The sequence below is a fragment of the Amblyomma maculatum genome, chromosome 11 (assembly GCF_055883805.1).
Source record: "Amblyomma maculatum isolate TAMU_Amacu chromosome 11, ASM5588380v1, whole genome shotgun sequence".
Lineage (NCBI taxonomy): Eukaryota > Metazoa > Arthropoda > Arachnida > Ixodida > Ixodidae > Amblyomma > Amblyomma maculatum.
The window spans coordinates 29,562,570-29,584,043 of NC_139354.1; the positions used below are offsets into that span (position 1 = coordinate 29,562,570).

At 46.0% G+C, this 21,474-nt stretch overlaps 1 protein-coding gene across 2 annotated transcripts; it reads right to left on the bottom strand.

The window, feature by feature from the left end:
* Positions 1-408: 408 nt before the first annotated feature.
* Positions 409-21,029, bottom strand: betaCOP (coatomer subunit beta). 2 transcript variants are annotated; one of them, XM_084584779.1, is made up of 12 exons: positions 20,883-21,029; positions 20,038-20,130; positions 18,639-19,384; positions 16,296-17,076; positions 15,112-15,239; positions 11,706-11,933; positions 10,255-10,344; positions 8,165-8,510; positions 5,334-5,479; positions 3,806-3,895; positions 3,061-3,213; positions 409-1,376 (listed from the first exon to the last, which is right to left on the bottom strand). In XM_084584779.1, exons 1-12 carry the CDS (start codon positions 20,992-20,994, stop codon positions 1,308-1,310), a joined length of 2,982 nt encoding a protein of 993 aa, XP_084440905.1. In that variant the 5' UTR covers positions 20,995-21,029; the 3' UTR covers positions 409-1,307. The 2 variants fall into 2 exon arrangements, with proteins under 2 accessions (XP_084440905.1, XP_084440906.1); XM_084584780.1 differs by lacking the exon at positions 20,883-21,029 and adding an exon at positions 20,575-20,856.
* Positions 21,030-21,474: the final 445 nt, after the last annotated feature.

The following is a 21,474-nucleotide window of genomic DNA, read 5'->3' on the forward strand; positions in this document are numbered from 1 at the left end:
TGGTAAAGAGACATCCAGTGGGAGACAAATTGTAAAACCCTCGTTACACAGGTGTTTTCAATGGCAGTTCAAATGACCGTCAGTTGAGTGGTGTTACGTGGCAGCATCAGATGCAGTTGAAATTGTCAACTGACAAAGATGGTGGTCAGCGGATGCACTGCATCGGCAGAGTCGCAGCATGTGTTCTTAAATCACATTAAAGGTTGTCCTGGCTAGTTCAAGTCCCAACTTGCAACTTTAACAAACTTAGTGTATCGATTCAAGCCCACGAAGCAGAACCGGATAAACAACTAAGCGGTGAAGCCAGACCTGTCTCAAAGTGGTGCTCAGTTGTGGTGTACTCGAAATAGAAAACTTGCGCAGAAATTGCAAATCAATAACATAGTCCGTGAAAATAATGTTTAAATATTGAAGAAAGAAACTTTTTTTATTCACAAATTCCTCGCATGTGAGAAATTCCTTGCATGTCGAGAGATCATGTGATTCAGAGAGTGAACTGAATTTAACAAGAGCTGCCGCGTAACTGCAGCCAACTGCCGTTCAGTTCAACGGCAATTGAAACTGCCCGTTACACAGGTATTACTTGCTTAATGTGCTAATTGTGCTTTTACAATCACCAGCAGCAAAAATGCATGTTTCGGCGATCACCAGCATGGCAATAATGGACATACAATTACAGTGGTTCACAGCTGATCAACATTTGTGGTTATGGTGGAAGTGAACAGAACAATTCTTTTTTTTTTTTTTTTTATGAATGAAGATTGCTGTGACGTATTGCTAGTTAAATGAGAATTTTCAATTTTCACTCCCAACATGAACTCACTGAAAAGTAGACGAAGCATCAGCGATAGTTGGTGTCAGTGTAATGCACTTCTAACATTATGCAATGTAACTGCTGTTAAATGCATACTTTATTTTGAAAGCTGCTTATAATTTCTCAGCATTTATTAGCAGTTATCTGGCAAATTTTTTTTCACTACCAAATTTTTAAAATTCAAACATTAGACTGGACACGTTCCAAGCAACCAATATCCACAGTGATGCCTTTTAATGGTATAACTGAAATCCCCTGGAGAAGTTACATTTTGTGGAGAAAGCGTGGTGTACATAGCTGTTTTTTTTTTTTTTAACACTGTTGTTTCCAGAACATTCAATGCAAACGGTACCAACAGTCTCGAAGCTGATTCCAAAGATGGTGCTTGAATACTCCGGAGATGAGACGGTCTAGGTCATTCTGGAATGGGCTCGTGAATGCCTTGCTTGCACTCTTCGGTGCCTCATATGCAGACAGCCTGGCCTCGATCGGCTCAGGCACCAATCTTGGGCGACGACTTCTGAGTGCTGTTGATCTTGTCGCCCAGGCTTAGCGCCATACCCTGTAGGAGAGCGGGTCAACAAGATACAGCTGACACACGCAATCAAATTAACAGATATATTCATCAGGCTTATGCAACCACCACCGTACATATCAGTTTGTCTGTGCCAGCAACCACCATCTCCTTCCGTCCCGTCCACACCTGCCATTAGGAAAAGACGCTTGTACATGGTGTTCTGTATGTATTTGTCCGGGTTGTGAAAAATTCTCCTGCGCAAACTACTGGACTATTTGGGCTCAAACGCCAACTGCAAAGTAACTTGCGATGGCCTACGTTTTTCGATAATGTAATTTAGCGCTGTGGGCGATTCCTCTGCTCAAGGGGCACACGAACTGACTCGAGGCGAGTTGTGTAAACATAGGGGTTTATTCCTCACATGTCCGGAGATCAGGGGCGTCGTGGTTGGGAGCCAGCAGCAGGAGCACCTGCACTGAAGATGATGCCGGCCAGGAAGAGAGAGAGTCGACGGCGTGCACTCCCCTTTATAGCCCCCGCGCCGGGACCGGTTGTCTCGGCACGAGTGGGGAGAGGGAAGGGGTAAAGGGGCGGCGCATCCGTAGCCGCGGGAAAGGCGCTCCCTTCAACTGTGGCTGGCGTAGTCCCCACAACGCCTGAACTTGCCTGCATTTTCCAGAATCAGCGGAAAGCTGCGGTCATCTGCGGCAGAATGTTTAGTCGTGGCGAGCAGATCAGCCGATTCAAGAGAGTGCGCCATCTGGCGAACTACGAGGCACACAATGCCTTATGCAGGATATTGCTTTCCTCACAGTTCACCAGATGGTGCAGTCGGTCAAATCGGCTGATCTGCTCGTCACGACTAAAGGTTCCGCTGCATATGACTGCAGTTTTGCAGGTTCCGGAAAACGGAGGCAAGTTCAGACGTTAAAATACGTTATCGAAAAACGTATATCATCACAAATTACCGTGTGGTCAGCACTTGAACCTGAATAGTGCAGGAAACGAGGGAGAATTTTTCACAAGTCGGATCGATAGATATGAAACGCTCTGTACAAGTGTAACAATTACTGCTGCCGAATTAAGAGACAATTTCCAAGATAGGAAGAATATGGGCATAAGAAAAGCATGCAATGCAGTGGAAAAAAAAAATGACCCCTCAGGGCAACGAGTGGGTTTCAAAGGAAGGCCAGCACAAGAGGGGGCTGCTGAAAGCTAGATAGCTAACGACTACTTCTTATAATCAAGAGTTCGACGAAACATCGTCTGGTCAGGTGGTGACAAAGAAAATTATAGGGTCACTGACCAAGTCAAAGTTTAATAAAAACGAAATGACGTTTCGGAAGCCCTACGGCTTAAGATTGTGAACAAGGAAGCCGTAGGGCTTCCGAAACGTCATTTCGTTTTTATTAAACTTTGACTTGGTCAGTGACCCTATTATTTTCTTTAGACTACTTCTTAGGAGCCGGGTAAGCCGGCTGACATGGCCTGGCAAAAAAGCACACCGCGTTTCCAGCAACATGCAACGGACCCCCAAGCCATATCTAATTTACGAGTAGGAGGTGATTGTGCCTACAACACGCTAGTCACACAACAGCAGGGCGATAAAAATAACTTGTCTCAGCAGGCACCTTAATGAGGAAATTGGTCAAATTGGTATCCCTTGCAGCTTGCTCATCTCTCCTTTTCAAAACCACTGGTAAAGGAACGATGAGAGGGGGTACCGTACCTGGCTCTTGGCCCGTATCCGGATGTGTCCCACCACAGGTGCGTCTGGGGTGTTTGGGTTTTTCTCAATACTCACGTTGGCCAGGGCATCTTCTCCAAAGATGGACCGGGCATAAAGGTTGGCTGCCATGAAGCCACACTCGCCCGACAATGCCTGCATAAATAAATGCATGCAACCCACTGACGGCAACAAACAACCTGCCAGCCTATCCGGCTGCGCATCTGTCTCTCTCTCTACTGAAATAAAAATAAAATACATGGCAGCTGGCACACTGCGGTGTTGCTATTGCTGTATTTGTCGTGTAATGATGTAGGTCGTTTTTCATGCACTACAAGCAGAGCTGCTTCCAGCACCAAAACGGCACAATTCTCATTTTATTCACAGTACTCTGTATAAGCACAGACACACCATGTGAATCTTGAAGAGTGCTACTAGATTGCAGTAACCATAGGGTGACGCACTTTGAAGCATCCTTGGTGAAGATCATAAATAAAAAAAAAAAAAGAAAGAAATAATGCCCTCAAGGCCCAGCGCACACAGTAGCCTTTCAGCCAGTAGCATTACATACCGCAAAGAAGTATCCATGCACACAATGACCCCTTTCACATGTGCACAATATACACAACCCCCATCCCGTGAGCACTGCAGTGTTTGAAAAATGGCAGAAGTCAGGCACCCAAACACGGGCAAAATAAAATCCTGCAACATGAGCACGATCAGGACCATCAAGCAGTGCGATACCCACCTTCTCTGGTGTCAGGCACTTCATGTTTGTCGAACGGATGAGGTGCTGCAGGTAGGCGGGCAGATCACACAGCGCCGTGTTCACCGAAACCTGGAAAGTGCGCAAAGATGTAGTGTGTTAACTGCAACTCCATCCCAAAGCAAACTCCCCCGAAGTGGCGACACTAATGCACACACCAGGACACGAGACAACTGGTGACTTCCACGTCACGCATAAGCAAAGGGCAGCCAAGAGCCATGGCATTCCGGTTCGTTGCCCACCAAATGTACCACCAACCACTTTCACCATCACAATGCATGCAATTTTCCTGTTTCTTGATTCACCTCGAGCACCTTCCATACGTGCGTCACGTTTTTTTACGTGCCAAAGGTACATCACAAAAGCCCCAGACTGAATCATGGCATCTGTGTTTCTTCACGGTGTGACAAGATGTTAACTGCATCCGTAACAACAGAACAGTCTTGAAAATTTGCGAACGGTCTCTTGAGCACAGCAAAATGCCCGGAAGTGTGAATTATGCACACACTACGGACACACAGTTGCTCCGTATCTGTCAATACATATGTAGAGAGTCAACAGCCACAACCACTAAGAATAGGGGATTTTCTTCTTTTTTTTTTTTGTGGTGTTGATCAATGTGAAGTAATAATGCTATGATCAAGATCACAAAAAAAATATTCCCTAAGCATTCCTTAGAGTTGGTGGCTGTTGGCTACCTTGCTATGTCTCACAACAAGCCCTTCGTTTCCCCAAATTTATTTGCATATCTGTCAATGTCACTCGGGGCAAAAGGCAAGGACCGATGTCAGTGCATCTAAAAAGACAGCAGAACTGCTCACGCTTGGGCTTTTCCATAATCACCACAAATCCTCATGTTTACCTTTGTTCTGCAACTTCTTTGCAAGTCACCTCATCATAATAAGCTTCCATTGTGTCAACTCAATGCCTTCACCGACCAAAGTCTGGCACAGCAGCCAGTAACCAATGCTTTATTATGTTGAGCCTAAACTATTTCATGGTTCACTAAACGGCTTCCAATGCAGGAATGCATTTAACGGCTACATTTGTTGTCCTTGCAAATTTTGCCGTTCTTTTCTTGCTGATGCTTCACAGTAAATAAATGCCCACTGCGAGCTCTTCGACTAGGCTCATGAGCTGCGAGGAGGGCCTACTTCTCAACGACCTTGGGTGACCTAAGCAAAGCGTGCCGGAAAGGCCACACGCAATAGCGCGTGGGAGACTTCCCCATGAATATTGGCGAAGTCTCCAACGTGTTATTGCGTGTGATCTTTCCTGCGCGCTTTGCCTAGGTAACCCAAGGTCGTTGAGGAGTAGGCCCTCCTCCTCAACGACCTTGAGCGACCTAGGCAGAGCGCGCAGGAAAGGCCACACGCTATGACAACTGGGAGACTTTGCCAGGAATACTGCGGAGGTTCCCTCTTCTCACTTCATGGAATTTAAAACGCAGGAAATTAGGAGCCTTGACAAGAGAAATGCCGAAACCTTTGAACCGATTTTGGACACTCACCTTGTTCTCCCACTCAAACTCTGCCCACATCTGGCGGAACTCGGCATCTGTGCACGTGGCTGGCACGATGTAGTCCATAATGTCAATGTGGATGTCGTTGAGGACTACCACGTTGCGGTCACTGGTCGATCCGCTCACGTCGTACACTGCACGGGGCCGAGCACGCAAATGACTAGTCAGTCAACAGTTGGAGATGAAGCAATGCTACGGGGCTACATAAAAGCATGGTCACTAACAGTTAGCGCCCAAAGCGAACAAATGAGCCCAATTCCACAGGCTGCTGCTGTGGACAGCACCAAATGTTCACAATGAAGTCGCATTACTGTTCATTAAAAAAACTAAATAAAAGACAGTGATGCAAGCTTCACGCACTAGCAAGGGAGCACAATTAAGGTAGGGGGCCCCATCGTAAAACAACCTCCCCACCATGAACTGACCGAAACACTGGCAAATAGTATGTATTTGGAGTGGTGACCACTAGCCCTCACTTTCTCCTGGTGCTGTCACTGCATGTCGCAATACCCAAGAGGCAGGCAACCTTTCTCTATCCTATTATACAAACATGGCTGCTTGCATGCTGGGCTAAGCTCCATTGTGCACAGGGCAAGAAACAGGAAAGGGATTAAATTCAGCGCAGCTAATCTTTTAAACGCTAGCCACACCCACTGCTAGCTGCAGGATTTAGCATTGGGTTAGGCTTGGCCCATTCATTGCGGGTTACTTTTCCTTATCCGTGGAATTGGCGTCATCATTCACCTTGAGCGTCAAGGGATCAACATGCAGTCTGTATAGCACCCCTAGAACCGGCCCCAAACTACACTTTCCTTTAATTGTATGCACGCCTCCCACACTTGTAGAGGCAAACAAGTGTTCAAAGTCCTAAAATCTGTCAAGAAAAAGCTCGAGCAAAGGCAAAAAGAGAGGCATGAAGCACAGCATGAAGCTGTACTTCATATGCGAGGACCCTTAGCAGAATTCCACCTTGCTTAGTTTGGTTTCATTCATAGGTTTTAATATTCCAAAGCGAATCAGGCTATAAGGGATGCCGCATTGGAGGGCTCAGAAAATTTCAACCACCTATTCCAGTATTTCTGCCGTCAATTTTGTCTAGATTTTTTTTTTTTTCAACATGTGCTGCATGGACACCAATCAATGCGGTCACAAATCAGTCACCCAAGATCGAAGATCTGGCTCTGATCTGCTGCGCTACCACAGCAGATGGCCCGATGTCTGGATCTTCCCACCGTGACAAGGCACAACCTTATTAAAGATGAATAAGCGTCTCGACAACATGATAGGGCCATGCTTTTGTCTTCTGCAGTCCAAACCAGTGTGTCTAGCCCACCCACCCTCTTCAACAAAGGCTGTGTATGCCTGGGGAGGTAGTGAACATACGAAGGACGCCAACTGCCTTTGACACCAGAAAAGCCTAGAGCAGGGGTTCTCAAACTGGGTTCCGCGGAACCCCTGTGTTCTGCGGGCTGTCTTCTTGTGTTCCGCGAGAATCCTCAGAGCTCAGGGCAAGCACTGCTCTCAAAGAGAAATTTAATGGTGAAGGCTTGGTGACATTTTGGATGGGGACTGCTCCACTGTTTCCATGCCTCTTTGAAAGGGCAGTGGACATTTCGCTTCCCTTTGCAACTACATAGGCATGTGAACAGGCATTTTCAGCCCTCGCCTATCTGAAGAACAAGCACAGGAGCCGTCTTGACCCGGCAGCTGATATGAGACTGGCTCTGAGTGCTACTGAGCCACGCTTTGACTTGCTCTTAAAAGGGAAGCAGTACCACCCATCACATTAGTATTTGTATTAATCTGTGCAATAAGCATTTGACCTTTGCAACTCTCTCTTTGCAAAAATGCACTCGACAACATTGCTCGTAAGTGAAGGCAGGGGGGGGGGGGAGGGGGGGGGGGGTTCCCTGCAACTTATTGAAGGCTTTTGGGGTTCCTCCAAGCAAAAAAGTTTGAGAACCCCTGGCCTAGAGCAACGTTTTTCATTTTTTACCACTTCGAAAAATAATGTAAATGTGGAGATGTTTGATTAGAAAGCGGAAGAAAAAACAACCACATGCCACAGTGAGACGTGCGACTTTTCCACTTTCTAATCAAATATCACCATGATTACATTATACCTTCACAATGTTAAAAATAAAGACATAGCCTCATGTTTCCTTGGTGTCAGTGACTGTCGGCTCCCTTCATATGTATCTAATAACAAACCCCTCATTTCCTCATGCATTTGTTTGCTGAGTGGCATTGCTGGCATCAAGGCACCGGCAAAAAGAAAAAATCCCATTCAAACAATTCTAAGTAAAACAATCTACTGTCTCAGGTGAGGAAACAATGTGGTGCTGGTGTTGAAATAGTCAACACGTGGATATCGAAACGCAGATCAAAATGGCTGGCCTGCAAATGGCATGATGAACCCTTTAAGTGCCTTGGATAGCACTGTCCACCTGTGACTTTTTTCTTCACTCAGAAAACTGCCACAGATAGGACGGATGCTTGCTTTTTCTATTGTTTCAGCTTGAACACCAGCAAAAAATTAAAATTAATGTCAATGCTGCAAGAATACACAAGATGGCAGGAAAAGATGCAAAAATCTGTTGCGACTGTTCCTGCCATCGTAACTAAACATTTTGTCCCACCATGTCTTACTGACATACTGCGATATTTTCCAAAGAAAAGTCAGACATTAAAAAAGCCACCATTATATGTGAAAGAAAGAGAAGCAAAGAGAGCTTTAAATTCTCTATGGCATTCTAATCGGCACACAAGGGTTAAAAAGCTCTGTCACACACAGACTCCTGCACAAGAAGTGTGCCCACCTATGTTTCCAAAGATGATGCCGTTCTCCGTGGAGGCCACCTTGACAGTGGCGCGGATGTTGCAGAAGTCGTGCGGTGCAAGCACTACCGGCGAGGGCTTCTCGACCAGCCGCAGGTCGCCCAGGGTGGCCAGCTCGAGGGTGCAGCTCTGCAGGGTGTCGGCCGTCTGGTTGACGACCAGCACGTCGAGCGCAATGTCGTACTGGTTGACGTGCACGTACGCCTCAGCGTACACCGGGTCCGAGAAGCCCGTCAGCTGTGTCACCTTGGACAGCTTGGAGGCCGACAGCAGGTCCTCGTTGCGGTTGCTTGCCACGGCCGCATGCAGGCTCACTTCGAACATGTTCTGCGACAGAGGAACAGTTGCTGCACTTGAGAATTCACGGGACGCCAGTCCGGTGTGCAACAACCACTTGGCAATTACACACTGGTTACACAATTTACATCTTGTGCGAAAGGCTTAGCGCAAACTGTGCATCATTCGCGTTAAAACGTGTGTGTGACATGCCTCAGCACACCGAAGTTAGGCCTGATTATTAATGTCGATTATGGAGGCGCTGACTTGCGTGGTTTTACTGTTGAAGCAAGAGACAAGGCTGCTTGCCATAATTGAGCAACAAAACACACCGGTGGAAGAAGAAAGCCCAGGTCAACAACTTAAAGCAGGTCAAGCATTTTGGTGACCATCGGGTCCAATGAACTGAAAAACAAAAAGTCAATGGAACATTTAGCAGTCAGATGCTGCAACCTTAACCACCACAGATACCACTGCAGTTGACTTCCGAAATAGTTAAATTGCCAGAAAGGAAAAAAATTTTGTTTTTGTGAGAGACTGTACAGGTGAATAAGTATGAACCTGAACCTGTAGAAACGAGACTTTCTTCAAAGAAACTAGTCAATTCTGCTTGCTTTTTTTTTTGTCATCCATGACTTCAGGTTGGCTGAGTACTGAACAAGCAGCCTACAAATGCCTATAACGGAACATAGTTGTGTGATTTGGCAGATGACAAGGAGCGGACACTTGCCTGAGCAGTCCATATCGGAACACAAGAGTATTGAAATCCCTTTTATTTATTGTTATTTCTGCCTTAGCGTCTTTGTTTTTTCAGATCCAGCATTTGTGAAGGGCAGAATCTTGTGGAATAAGCTAGTTCCATCTGCATTTAAGATATAGAAGGGCTTGTGCATCTAAGGTGATGCTGCTTCAGGGTCGACAGCTGCAGATTCCACAAAGAGCACTTTGGCAACCACATTATGCTGTGGCTTAAGAGGATCAGCCACTCAGCACTCCCTCTATAAATTTGCCGTGCTCTAGTTAGCATGCAATATCCAGAGCTTTTTTTTGCAGAACTTTTTGTTGCACCGGTCTATTGCACGGCGCCACCTTGACCACATCTTCAAGTGGCGTCGTCACTGTTTAGCACTGCGCACGTGTTCCACTGTCCAGAGCCACGAAGATGTGGCCTTTAGAATTTAAGATCGTTGAGAGCAAAACTGTGAGGATTGACGAACGCTTCGGCAATTTCCACCTTCCTTTTGCAGCTAGAGCAATGATGCATGCGTCAAGATAAGTCAGCTGGTCAGGCTGGCAGGTTGGCAGGATTTCAAGTGTCCAAGCAGCGGTTAGTTCATTCCTTTTCCTCAATGCCATTAGCTGGGAGTCGGTGCCAACACTGCCTACCATCTGACTTCGCCACCATTTGCCTCAGCAACGAGTCCTCCTTTCTAAACCAGGGTGCAGACTCCACACCATGTCACACAGCATCTGCTAGTTGCGTCAAGTGGGTTATTACTCATCGCACCACCTGAGTGCAGATATGAAGCTACAGAAGTTAGGGAGCGATTAATTAACGAATATAGCTACATGCCAAGAAGTAATCCTCTGCCTCAGTAGTGGAGCAGCTCCGAATATGTGGTATTAATGCTAGTCTGCGCAAAAACTGTTAAACGTTCCTGGATCGCTGTACTAGTTAACCCGAAGACTCCTTTTAACAGACCATCCACAGCTGGAGGGTCACCTTCAAGTACCAAAAAAATAAGAAAGAAGAAAAGAAAAAGAACAAGGCCCAAATCTTGGTTATAGTACTCACCTCGGTGCCGGCTAGACTTCCCTTGGCAGCCAGCTGCCCAAAGCAGATGGGGTCGTCCGCATGCACAGTGATGCCCTTGGCCTGCTTGGCCTGCACAGAGGACAGCCACTCTTTCTACATGTTCCCCACTGGGTAGTACAGACAATTTTCTGCAATTTCTTGGACAGAAAGTTTTTCTCCGCTCTGATAAAAAGGTTTAGAGAAGCCCACCTTAACTTCAAATACAAGTTCATACAAATCGTTCTGCTTTTTTCTTTACGCTATCACTGAACCTAAGCTTGCCTCTTCCAAAAGACACAAACACCTTGTTCTCACTAATAAAGTGCAAAAAACGAACAGAGTCAGTCCCCTAAGCAAAACGGCAGAACAGAAATCAGCACGCACCAAAGTTGCAATCAAGCTGCTGCGGCTTGACCTGTGAGGCATAAGTGCACCAAAGGCAGTCACCTAACATGGCACATGTTTCCAAATAGGGCGCTCGAGTCCTCGAGCACTCAAGTAATCATATAGGAGTGCTCCAAACTGTGGTATACGCAAGGAAATTCATAAATCTAAAGTGAACCTCCAGTAAATGACGAAACCCACTTTTTGATTTAGGTATGGAAAGAAAAACTAACCAATTACATCTTATCATTTTTTAGACTTTCTCATATGAAGTTTTATAATGTTGACAACCATATCTGCAAACAGATGAGCTGGCGTGGAAGCCCTCAAGATTGCAGTTACAAATTCCACAAAGCGGAAAAAAAAAGCGAGACGCCTTGAATAACATACGTTCAGTATACCTGCAGCCACTGTGCAGGCCAACAACTAATTAGTAAACGCTGAGATAATGAAACAGTAGTCTCCTGTGCACAAACAAAACTAGAGGTTTCACTCATAACAAGACAACAGTAGCACTCGTGTATGCTCAGAAAGAAACCGAAAAAAAAAAAAAAGTTATTATATAACGTATTAAGCAAATGCTTAATATGTTAAATAATAATTTTTTTTTTTTCGGTTTCTTCCTCAACGTATTTCACAAATGTGAAATGCGTTGACAGCGATGTGAGATTAACCAAAGCAGCTACGTGCTGAGCAACCATCATTCAATCAGTCAGCGCAACACAATAACCGGGACATTGATTAAAGCCACTTTTCTTTCCAATAAAATGCCTTTCAACTAGCTGTAAGAATAGCAGAACTTGAGCAAGGTAAGGATTAAAACCAGCAGAAAGACGCAGACAAAGAGAGAAGCACACAACACAACGCTGGCCGAACACCGACCAGCGTTGTCGTGTGCTTCTCTCTTTGTCTGTGTCTTTCCGCTAGTTTAAATCCTTACCAATATGTACCAACTGGCCCAGTTCTCCACTCTACAGAACTTGAGCATACATGAAATGACAGGTGTCAAAGGCACATGCTGGGCGCTGTATATTTTGGTGCTGTAGACATATCACAATTCCACCCACCTTCTGTGTCTCAGCCTCCTCCTCAGCCTTAGCAGCCAGCATGGCGGAGAGTGCCTGGCGACACTCGTGGCCGAACACGGACCGCAGAGTGGCCGACCGGTCTGACAGCATCTTGAGGCAGAGGCAGATGCGGTCCCCGTCGTCATCATTGATAGCCTTCGAGGGCAGACCCGAGCGCCCCAGGTGCAGCACCGACGTCATCACCAGCATGCATTCGGCCACAAAGGCCTGCACAAAAGCGCCAGCCACCATAAGGTCACAGTCAGAACAGATGGCAGTGCAAGAGAACCACAGCAGCTTTATACATGATATCAGCTTAACACTTTTAAGGGCAACTCCAAGGTTTTTCTCTACTGCAAGAATTTCACTGAAGCCATCAGAGTGCACTCTCCACAGCTTTTGTAATCCCTTGGGCCAAATTTTCCACATGGCCGGCATTCCGTTCCGACACAAATTTGAGAATTTTCTATTTAGTGGCCTCATTCGTGGAGATTTGTATGCCCAACCATGGATATATGATGTCACAGCTTCAGGATGTCACAGCTTCAGGATGTCACAGCTTCAGGGTGTCACAGCTTCAGCGTGTCTAGCAGCCAGGAAAACCGGAAACTGTCAGGGAAATTTTATGCACTGGGAAAAATCAGTGAAATGTCAGGAATACCAGCAAAAATTTCACAGTCAGGGAAAATGGTACGATATATTCTGCAGCGTATTTTCATTTTAAGCTGGCGCACAGCAAGTATGTTATTCATGCAGCATTGTGTGTGTGTGTGTGTGTGTGTGTGTGTGTGTGTGTGTGTGTGTGTGTGTGTGTGTGTGTGTGTGTGTGTGTGTGTGTGTGTGTGTGAGTGTGAGTGTGAGTGTGAGTGTGCGCGCGCGCGCGCCGTCTCGCAAGCACTGCGTCACAAGGCAGGCGTGATATGCTACTTTGACGCCAACGCATGGCTGAGCTGCCACAATACAAGAACCAATATGCACCTCACATGCGTATTGGTTCTTCAATAAAATAAGCGGGAGCACTGTGCGATAGTAACACACGATAAAAAGCAGGCGTAATTGCGCCGACAGTGGCCAGCGCAAAAGCGATCTCCATATTGGATTGGATTGGCTCAGCTTTTTGCGGGGTGGGTGGCTCACTTGTTCTGATGCTGGCATCCTTGCGCTTCTCATTTTCAGTAAACTTTTGATGTTCTTAGCGGCCATTATTACTAACGATAGCCTTTTCACTATTGTAAATTGCCGAGCATGAATAATAAATAGCTTTTTGTTGTAAATTATTCGTCTGTGCTCATTATCACCAGCACATACATTTTTGAGCCTCTTCACTTGTCAGGGATTTTGAAAATAGTCATTTGCTAGACACTCTGTAGCTTGTATACTTGTCAATTTTCACTGTGCATTTGCTGAAGAGCAAAATTTTGGAGAATGCCTTTTGTACCAGAAAGGACTGTGATATGAAGGAACGTCGCGTGACTGTCAAATCAAATTATCTAAACAAAAACTCAGTTGCCATGAAGGAAGCGAAGAAAGAAATTAATACCTTCATATTACGCTACCCTATGTACTCACATTCGAAGGCCAGCGCCATAATTTTGTCCGCACCATACACATTCAGAAATTGGCGCGTAAAAAAATTTGGTTCATTTCCTGCAGTTAGTCTAAGTGGTTTGAAGCACAAAAGAATAAAGGCCCAGAGACAGTAAAACTTTGTCCAACAGCAGTGCCCCCATTTTTGCAAAACCGCAACATTTGTCGGGAAATGTGAGACGAGGAATTGCTCGACCATCCACTGAAATTTACGCATTCACACCCTCTTTTCCTTCATATCACACGCTAGGAGGTCAAATATTTACACTGGGAAATGTTGACATTAACCTTTGTACCCAGCCCATCTCATAATGAGTACAGAACACATAACAGCATATTGCAAATTAATAACACTGCAAAATAAAGGGTTAATTTGTGTTGACCGTCATCACTTTCTTCAAAATACAAAATTTTGGTAATGAAGGGCACAAGCAATGTTAAATTTGTACAACGCACAATGTTAAGGACAAAACAATGGGGAAGTGAGGGGGCTTATGACTTATACATATGGAAAAAGCAAATTGTCAACTGAAACCAAGGAGGGCATAGGGGAATGCTTTCTTTTTTTTTATGGTGGAGTTGCTTCAAGTGAAAAATCAGAGCTACATCCATATTTTTACATTTAAGGTAAAAGAAAAAACATCCCACTCGGCAGCATGAGATTATCCTGTCTTCTACTTTCTACTGAATAATCTATCTCGTCTAGAAAACAAAAATGAGTACACTACTAATTTTCTACTTTGACCAATCCCACCAACAAACAAAGTACAAAATCATTTCAGCATGATTTCCATGGTTCAAGTGGACTGGTGGATTCTTTTCATATGACATATCATGGTTGCACAATAAAAGCTGAGCATAGCCTCAACAATGTAGTTTAAAAAAAAAAAAGGTGCAAGCCTAGACAAGATTGAAAAATTACTCGCATACTTGGCTACAACTTCGCTGAAACACGGTCATGACAATTCTTGCTTCTCTCACCTTCTCTGCCTTTCTCGGATGCGTTCCAATACCCCCCAGTAGACGTCTACTAAGACGGGCTAGCCGGGCAGCCGCCATTTTGAGAAGCGTTCCAATTTTCGCGAAGCAGTCTTGCGAAGACTGCTGAAGTCAACATCGATGCAGGCTACTTTGCTGTCCAAACAACATGGCGGACAGTGCGCGGTTCGCGCTGAGTGAGTCATGCTTGCAGTGGTTGCAGTAGCTATACGGTGATCGTGCTCTTTGCGAGCGCTGGAGTTATGTATATGCACGATCTTTCAAATGAGAGTTGTTACGTCAATGCATGCGTTAGCTGGAGGTTAATTGAGCTGCCTTCATGGTCGTGAGATTCATTGCAGATTCTTGAATCGCGTTCTAAGCGCACGGTTGAGATTTTTGCTTGAGAGTTGAATGCTGTTGGTCTTTGTTTTGTTTCTTTAACTTAGCGATGAGTTCCTTGAGTCTTGCTGTTATCGACGAACTCGTCGCTTTCTAGGCACCTCGCCGGGAGTCAGGACAGCAGCTGTACGGCACACGTGTTTCTCTCTTCCTGTAGTAGCCATGGCAAACTCTTCCATTCTTCGCGAACATGTAGATGTCTACGATGACGTCTACAAAGCAGTCTTGCTAGACGTCTAAGAATTGGAACGCACCCCTCGTCTTACCCTTCTCTTGTCTTGGCTCTTGCTTTGGCCTGCCTTGGTGCCGATCCCCTTGGGAATCAAAGCAAGCTAACGCAAGCCAAGCCAAGCCTATGACTGTTACAATGGGCTCAACTTAAATGTCTCAAGGTACAACTTCGTTAACAGCTCTCGCCACAGAAATTTCATAAACTCACGTTCTGCTTGCGTGGCTCTTTGACGAGAGAGAGGTAGCGGACGGCAAGCTTGGTCAGGTCAGAGGCCATGGCCGCCCCGACAAAGAAGTCTCCCTCCATCAGATAACCTCTCAGCGGAGGGCGTGACGCTGCAGTCAGACATGGTTTGTTACATAATTACAGCAGAATTTCTGAAATAGCAAAACTGCAACACAGCCACCATATGGATCAACATCTGCACTTGGCCAAACTGTTTTCAAATTGCCAGGTGCACAAGAAACAAGCGTACAGGTCACATATAATGCAGTAGGATAATCAGCAGTACCAAAAAAGAAAAAAAAAACAACGACAGTACTCCATATAATCTCCAGTCTTAACGTAGCACGATGAGGATTATAAACAGTATACATGCAAGCATCAGAAGCTCACAAGCAAGCAGAAGACAGTGAGTAAATGCAAACAGAGCCAGTCTGGGTGATAAGAGTGAGCTCTGCCAATATCCATTAGAATGAATTAAGTTGAAAGAATCAGGCAGCCATTCAGAGGGCAACCTTGAAGCCTTAAACGATCGCAAAACTTTGCCAAACTCACTTGTGTTTCAAGGACAGTAGGCATGCAACTGATGGCACACAGATAGATGTTAACAGCTTACTTGTAGGAGATATTTTACTGCGCTTCAGCTTCTACAAGCAAGTTCTGACCTAAACTCATCCACAAACAGTGCTCGAGCAATAATGGCTTATTCCATATCGAAAACCTGCAGCACTAGCTTGGAAAAGGCTGAAGGCAGTAGTGAATCTGAGTGGTGTTTTTCCTAAAGTGACTATTGCGATATCACGTGTTGTTGCCAGTTAAAGGAGTAAGGAGCCTCATCAACCACATACTGCAGTCCACATTTTTTAAAAGATTCTTTAACAATGCTTGAAACCTGCAATTTTTTTAACTACGACTAACTACCATTTATAAGGCCAGAAATGGTGAAGGTGGTAAAATAAACAACAGTATTACATCTCAGCTCTATTTTTCACCATTGCGGGGCTCTCTGTTATGCGGCTACATACTGCTAATTTGAAGGTACCCAGAGCCCATGGCAAGCCAGCCAAGAAGCAAAGAGAATTGACCTGTACAAATCAACAACTTTTGTTACATGGTGCTACTGCTTCCACGGACACATCTTCTCGCACAATGACCGCACGCATACGCACCTTGGGTGGCGGCTGCGGGAGCACTGCTGAAGGCACTCTGGGTGGCGTATGTGCCATCTGCTGTCACTAGCCGCTGTGAGCCGCCTGTAGTCGGTGGTGCCACCTGGGACGGTTCCGTAGCAGAAGCATCGGGGGCCTGCTTGCGGAGCTCCGACTCAACCAGCGGCAGCTCTCCCAATGCCTGGCGCACCTCGTCGAGGCAGGAACGAATGTCTTCGACACTCGAGCAGTACTCGCCCAGGAGCCACAAAGCACCGCGATGGATACGCGACGACTTGATCGAGCTGAACACCTCGAGCAGTCTGGCCACCACGAGGGGCCGCAGCTGCTCAAAGCGCTGCACAGCCTCGCGCACGAATGCCAGCACGTCGGCTGCTGCCTGTTCGTTGTTGTCCGACAGGAACTCCATGAGCACGGGGATGACGGCAGGTGCCGCATCGGGGAAGCGGACGCAGCAAGAGTGGAGCGTGCGGACTAGCAGCTGCCGGTAGCGGCCCGTGTCCTCGTGCTCAGCCGTATTGTGCGTCTTGGCAACCTCCTTCCGGAGAACGAGCACCATCTCCTCGACATTGCGCGACGAGACGAGGTCCAGGGCTAGGGCGAGTGTCTTGCGCCGAACCTCCAGGTCAGAGGCGGCGAGCACTCTGAGAACGTCCATGGCCAGCTCCTGCAAGATGCGCTCCTGGGTCTCGCGCAGGGCAATCAGCCGGTCCAGCACGATCAGCTTGACGTTGTTGTCGCTCTCCTTGACAATGAGTTCGATGTAGCATGTGGCAGCCGCCTGTCCAAGAGGAAAGTAGGTTAAATGCACAAGCAATAAATTTTTCCCAGATTCATAACACAAAAAGTGAATTTTTTTCGTTATCTTCCATTCATACCTTCCATTCATGCCAACATACCATCAATTACAGTGCCAAAGAGTACCTTTCAAAAAATTCAACAGTGTCCCCCCAGGTTTCTTTACCTCAGCCAACACATCAATCTGATGATAAAACAGCGCCATGGCATAGAGACAATGCAATGAAGAAAGGATGAAAAACAGCAATGCTGCATACGGCCTCTCTCCGTCCATCATGTTTCCTTAGTGCTAAGCTTCATGAGCAACAAACTTGTCAAGCTTACGGTATTGGCATACAATCACATTACACTGACTGACCCGAATCCGTATGTTAAACATCAAACTGCTTGCCTGCAGCTTTAAATTTCTAACAACCACCAATCGACTTGCAAATACTCATGGACTGACACTAGAAGTGGCCCTGCAATGATGACCACATTGAAGACTTGCAATGTCGAAAAAAGAAAGTGTAATTTTTGCTGAACTCATCAGTTCTGTTTTAAGCACTACATTAGACCAATTAAAGGCCAACTGCAATAAAATTTTTCAGTTCGTAAAAAGGCTTTTCTTGTATTATGTCGAGAGGAAGGTCTAAAACAAAACAAATTTATAATAGATTAGGGATCACTTGCAAGAACAGTTTTTTTCATACCAGAACCGGAAAAAGAAATGGGCACACAGAACCATTCGGGTAACTTAGGTGCTGTAGTTGCACCGCTTAGGTGGGTTGCTACTGCTTGTAGAGCCAGCAGCGAGCGAGCACACATTATATTCGCGAATTTTCAGTGACGCGAATACAGATTCCATGAATTTACTGCACTGCAAACGAACACTCGTCAACACAGACCACCCCGTTTTGTGGGTCGGCATTCTTCTTTTTGTTACCGAGGGTACACTGCGCTGCTAGACCGACCCTTTTCAAAAACTGTTTTTCGTTGAAAATAGCCCCATTCAATGCGAAATTTCAATTCCAAGGCAAGGACGACCCAACCACAACACCAGATGAAAGAAGGTATCGCTGTATGCGAAACAATGTTCACAGCTTACCATACTTTGGAAACATGTACAGTGTGCGTAATCGGGCCTTCATGGCTACACAGTGTTCAGTACAGTAATCATATCCGATTATAATAACTTCTCTACTAAATGTACGGCTGCAAAGCCACATTTCAGCATTCAGGGTTTACTCGACACAGTTTGTAATTTGTTTATTTCCAATAGACCTGGCTTGAGGGCTGCTCTCGAGTACCCATTCTTACATCACATATGGTAAGCTACCCAACTATGCGACACACCACCACGTGCACATGTCTGCTACACAGCTTTTTGAACACTTGTAACAACAGTACTAGTTGCTTAAGAAGCATAGAACTTTTGTTACAGATAGTTTCAAGACACACCCAGCACATTAAGAGGGATTACAGACAAAGTAAAATTTTGTCATAGTTGGCCTTCAACGTTCAAAGAAATTTCTCCACAAAGTTCCTCAGTATGAATAAACTCACCTTGATCGCCGTAGGTGCAGCCGAGAGGGTCACCAGTGTCCCAGCAGCCTCATATCGCACAGCGGGACTGCTGGAGTTAAGCAGGTTGTAGATGCAGCGTATGAAGCGTGACCTCTCTGCAGGGTTGGTATGGCACACCTTGTAGATGAGCTCCACGATGACCAGCTGCAAGATGTCTCCAAAAGACTGCACCTGGTCCAGGCAAGAATCAAGGTAGGCCAAGGCTCGCTCTTGGTCCACATGCACGAGCATCATGAAGGCATTGCGTTTGCATGACATGTCCTGCTCGGCTTCTAGGAAGTTGGCCACAAGTTCCGGAGCATCCGGAATCAAAAAGTCAAAGCTCTTGTAAATAGTGAACACAGCAAGAACAGCATTTCGGCGAACGTAGGAGTGACGGTGCTCAAGGCAAGCACGGATGGCTGGCATCAAAGGTTCGAGCAGCTCGGCCTCCTTCAACTTGCACAAAAAGCGCAGCGTTGAGCCACGGATGAACTCATTGGGATGCTGAAGGTCCTTTCGGTACGCATCACACACCAGGATCATTTCCTGCAGCAGTTTGCCATCAGGGCTAGTCTTGGGAACAATCTCCCAGAAGATGAGCAGCAACTTCTTGAGTGTGTGGTCTTGCAGGGGCAGAACAAACCGGATGATGGTCATCAGGAGAGATGGGTATTTCTCGCCATTCAGCATCAGCTGGATCGTCTTGCGCAGTGCTTCAGCCTTGGTCTTTAGGTCTCCCTTCTCTGCAGGTATACACAAATAAGCTTTGCCATTAACAATTTGGCACAAGATAGCCACTGTTCAAATGCAGATACAATGACAGCAATGGATGGAGAGAATGAGGAATTTTCTACAAACACCAAAATTTGCACAAAACAGAATGGGCCATGGTTTTCTTTCAGCTTTTCAATCTATGTTTCTGAAATTTCTATGACAGGGCAGTAGTGCGGTAGTCGATGCTGGCTTGTATTGAGTAAACAACATACCTCTTTTGTGAACATGGCCACATTTTCATTCACATTATTTAACATTGTGTTTATAATACTTCTGCAAAATACCTGCTTGACATTGAATGACAGTGATCACCTTTGGAGGACATTTCTAGTTTGTGTCGAGATTGTCTCTATGCATTCACTTGCAGTAAAACAACAAACCAAACAGCGGCGAACGCAGCAAGGTTCAGTTTTATAGTCTGACCAAAACTGCGGCAAAATTTCTGGAAACTTGGCGGCGTAGTATGTCTGCTGAGAAATGTGGAACTGAAACGCCCATACGTATACACACAGCGTGCATAGTAAATTGTACAAGGTCGTGCGCCAATAACCTTGATCTCAAAACAACGACCCCCGTCATTTTGGCGTGACATCCACAATGCACAAGATAGGCTCCACGTCACCTAGGTCATTCCGGAGCTGCATCTCATTCGGAGGCTCCGAGTCCGTCGGTATGTTGAGCAGAGTGTAGCAGGGCTGGTCAGCGACCGCCATGGCTGAAACAGAAAAGGCAGAACAGGTGCTTGAAACTTGATAAACTCGATACGGTCGTCACAAATTCACTAAACAAGAGCCGGCAAACTAAAGCAACGCGCGCCTTCGGGCCGACATGCCATGGTGACCTGCCTGACATTCCCTACCAGAGATTTATGGTAAAACCACCAACTAGACACGCTGCACAAGAGCACGAAGCGGAGCCTACAGTGTTTGATAATAAAACTAAACAACAATTCAGGCCACACAACTGAGACAACAGGTCGGTGGTCAAGAACACACGGGAGCGGCTCGTCATATCGACATGGAAAAAGTGGTCAGCGTCTCGATGTGTACCAGCTGTGCTACAGCGAAGGACTGTTCCAGCGTCTTTAGCTTAACTACTGCCGACTTACATAACTGTAGCCGCTCTACTTCAGACATCGAAACGAAAAAGAGTGACTTACTCGAAAGATTGCAGTTTGCCAACGGAGAACTACACTCGCAACGCCAACACGACACCGGACCGGCTCGACAACTGGCTGCTGGCTACGCCACGCGACGATTGCTGCGCTTATGCGACAGCCAACTCGTCGCAGCGTAACCAAACCCTATCGCGTAACATCTTCTGAATCTTTTGTTCTTCTGCCCGAGAAATAGTTAATGCTTGCGTAGCGAGGCTAATTGTAAGCAAGACAGACGTAACTTCTGCCCAGGAGCATTTTCCGTGCACCGCCACAGCAGCCACGGGCTTTCGACACTTTCGATTGCTTACCTTGCAGTCTTGCGCTTGTTGTTAACGGCGGCGACGGCGCGCTCCTTGCCCCGTCGCTTACGACATCGCGCTCAAAAGAGCGAAAGCCATCTCTTACCGTTCTGTGGTTCATAGTTATATGAGCACTAAACGGATTCAGAGCAGTCTCACACTGTCTTGAATACAATCGTATCTAGCTAGCCCGACCGCGCGCTACTTTTTGCACGTAGCAACTTCCTCGTCGCCGCTCTGTCCCATTTTTATTTCAGGGTGCTGTTGTTCACGAGTCCATTAACTTCATTCACGCTGTGAAGAAGAAATTGTCTTTTACCTTTTGCGCCAATATATCTATTAATTATTTCAAGATACGAGAGGCAGAAATCACGGAGCATAAAACCCATATCATTCTTTCGGTGTGAAAAAGAAAAGGCTAAAGGTACGAATGGCGGACAGACCCGGTATAATACATTTATCGAATACACTAATCCAGTATATATTTGTATATATTTGGCTGTCTACACTGAACCCTGGCAAGCCACCCCTGTATGGATTGTCCATTTACCAACGAAGAAGAAAATGTTGCAGAGCTTCTCGCTATTGGGTTGACATTAAA

Bases quoted from the DNA above. Each gene is read 5' to 3' on its own strand.
- betaCOP (XM_084584779.1), bottom strand. From the start codon at position 20,994: ATGAACCACAGAACGGTAAGAGATGGCTTTCGCTCTTTTGAGCGCGAT. The intron at 17,077-18,638 runs GTGAGTTTATTC...CCTCTTGGACAG, and splicing joins CTGCACCTACGGCGATCAAG to GCGGCTGCCACATGCTACAT. The intron at 15,240-16,295 runs GTGCGTATGCGT...GTCTGACTGCAG, and splicing joins TCCCGCAGCCGCCACCCAAG to CGTCACGCCCTCCGCTGAGA.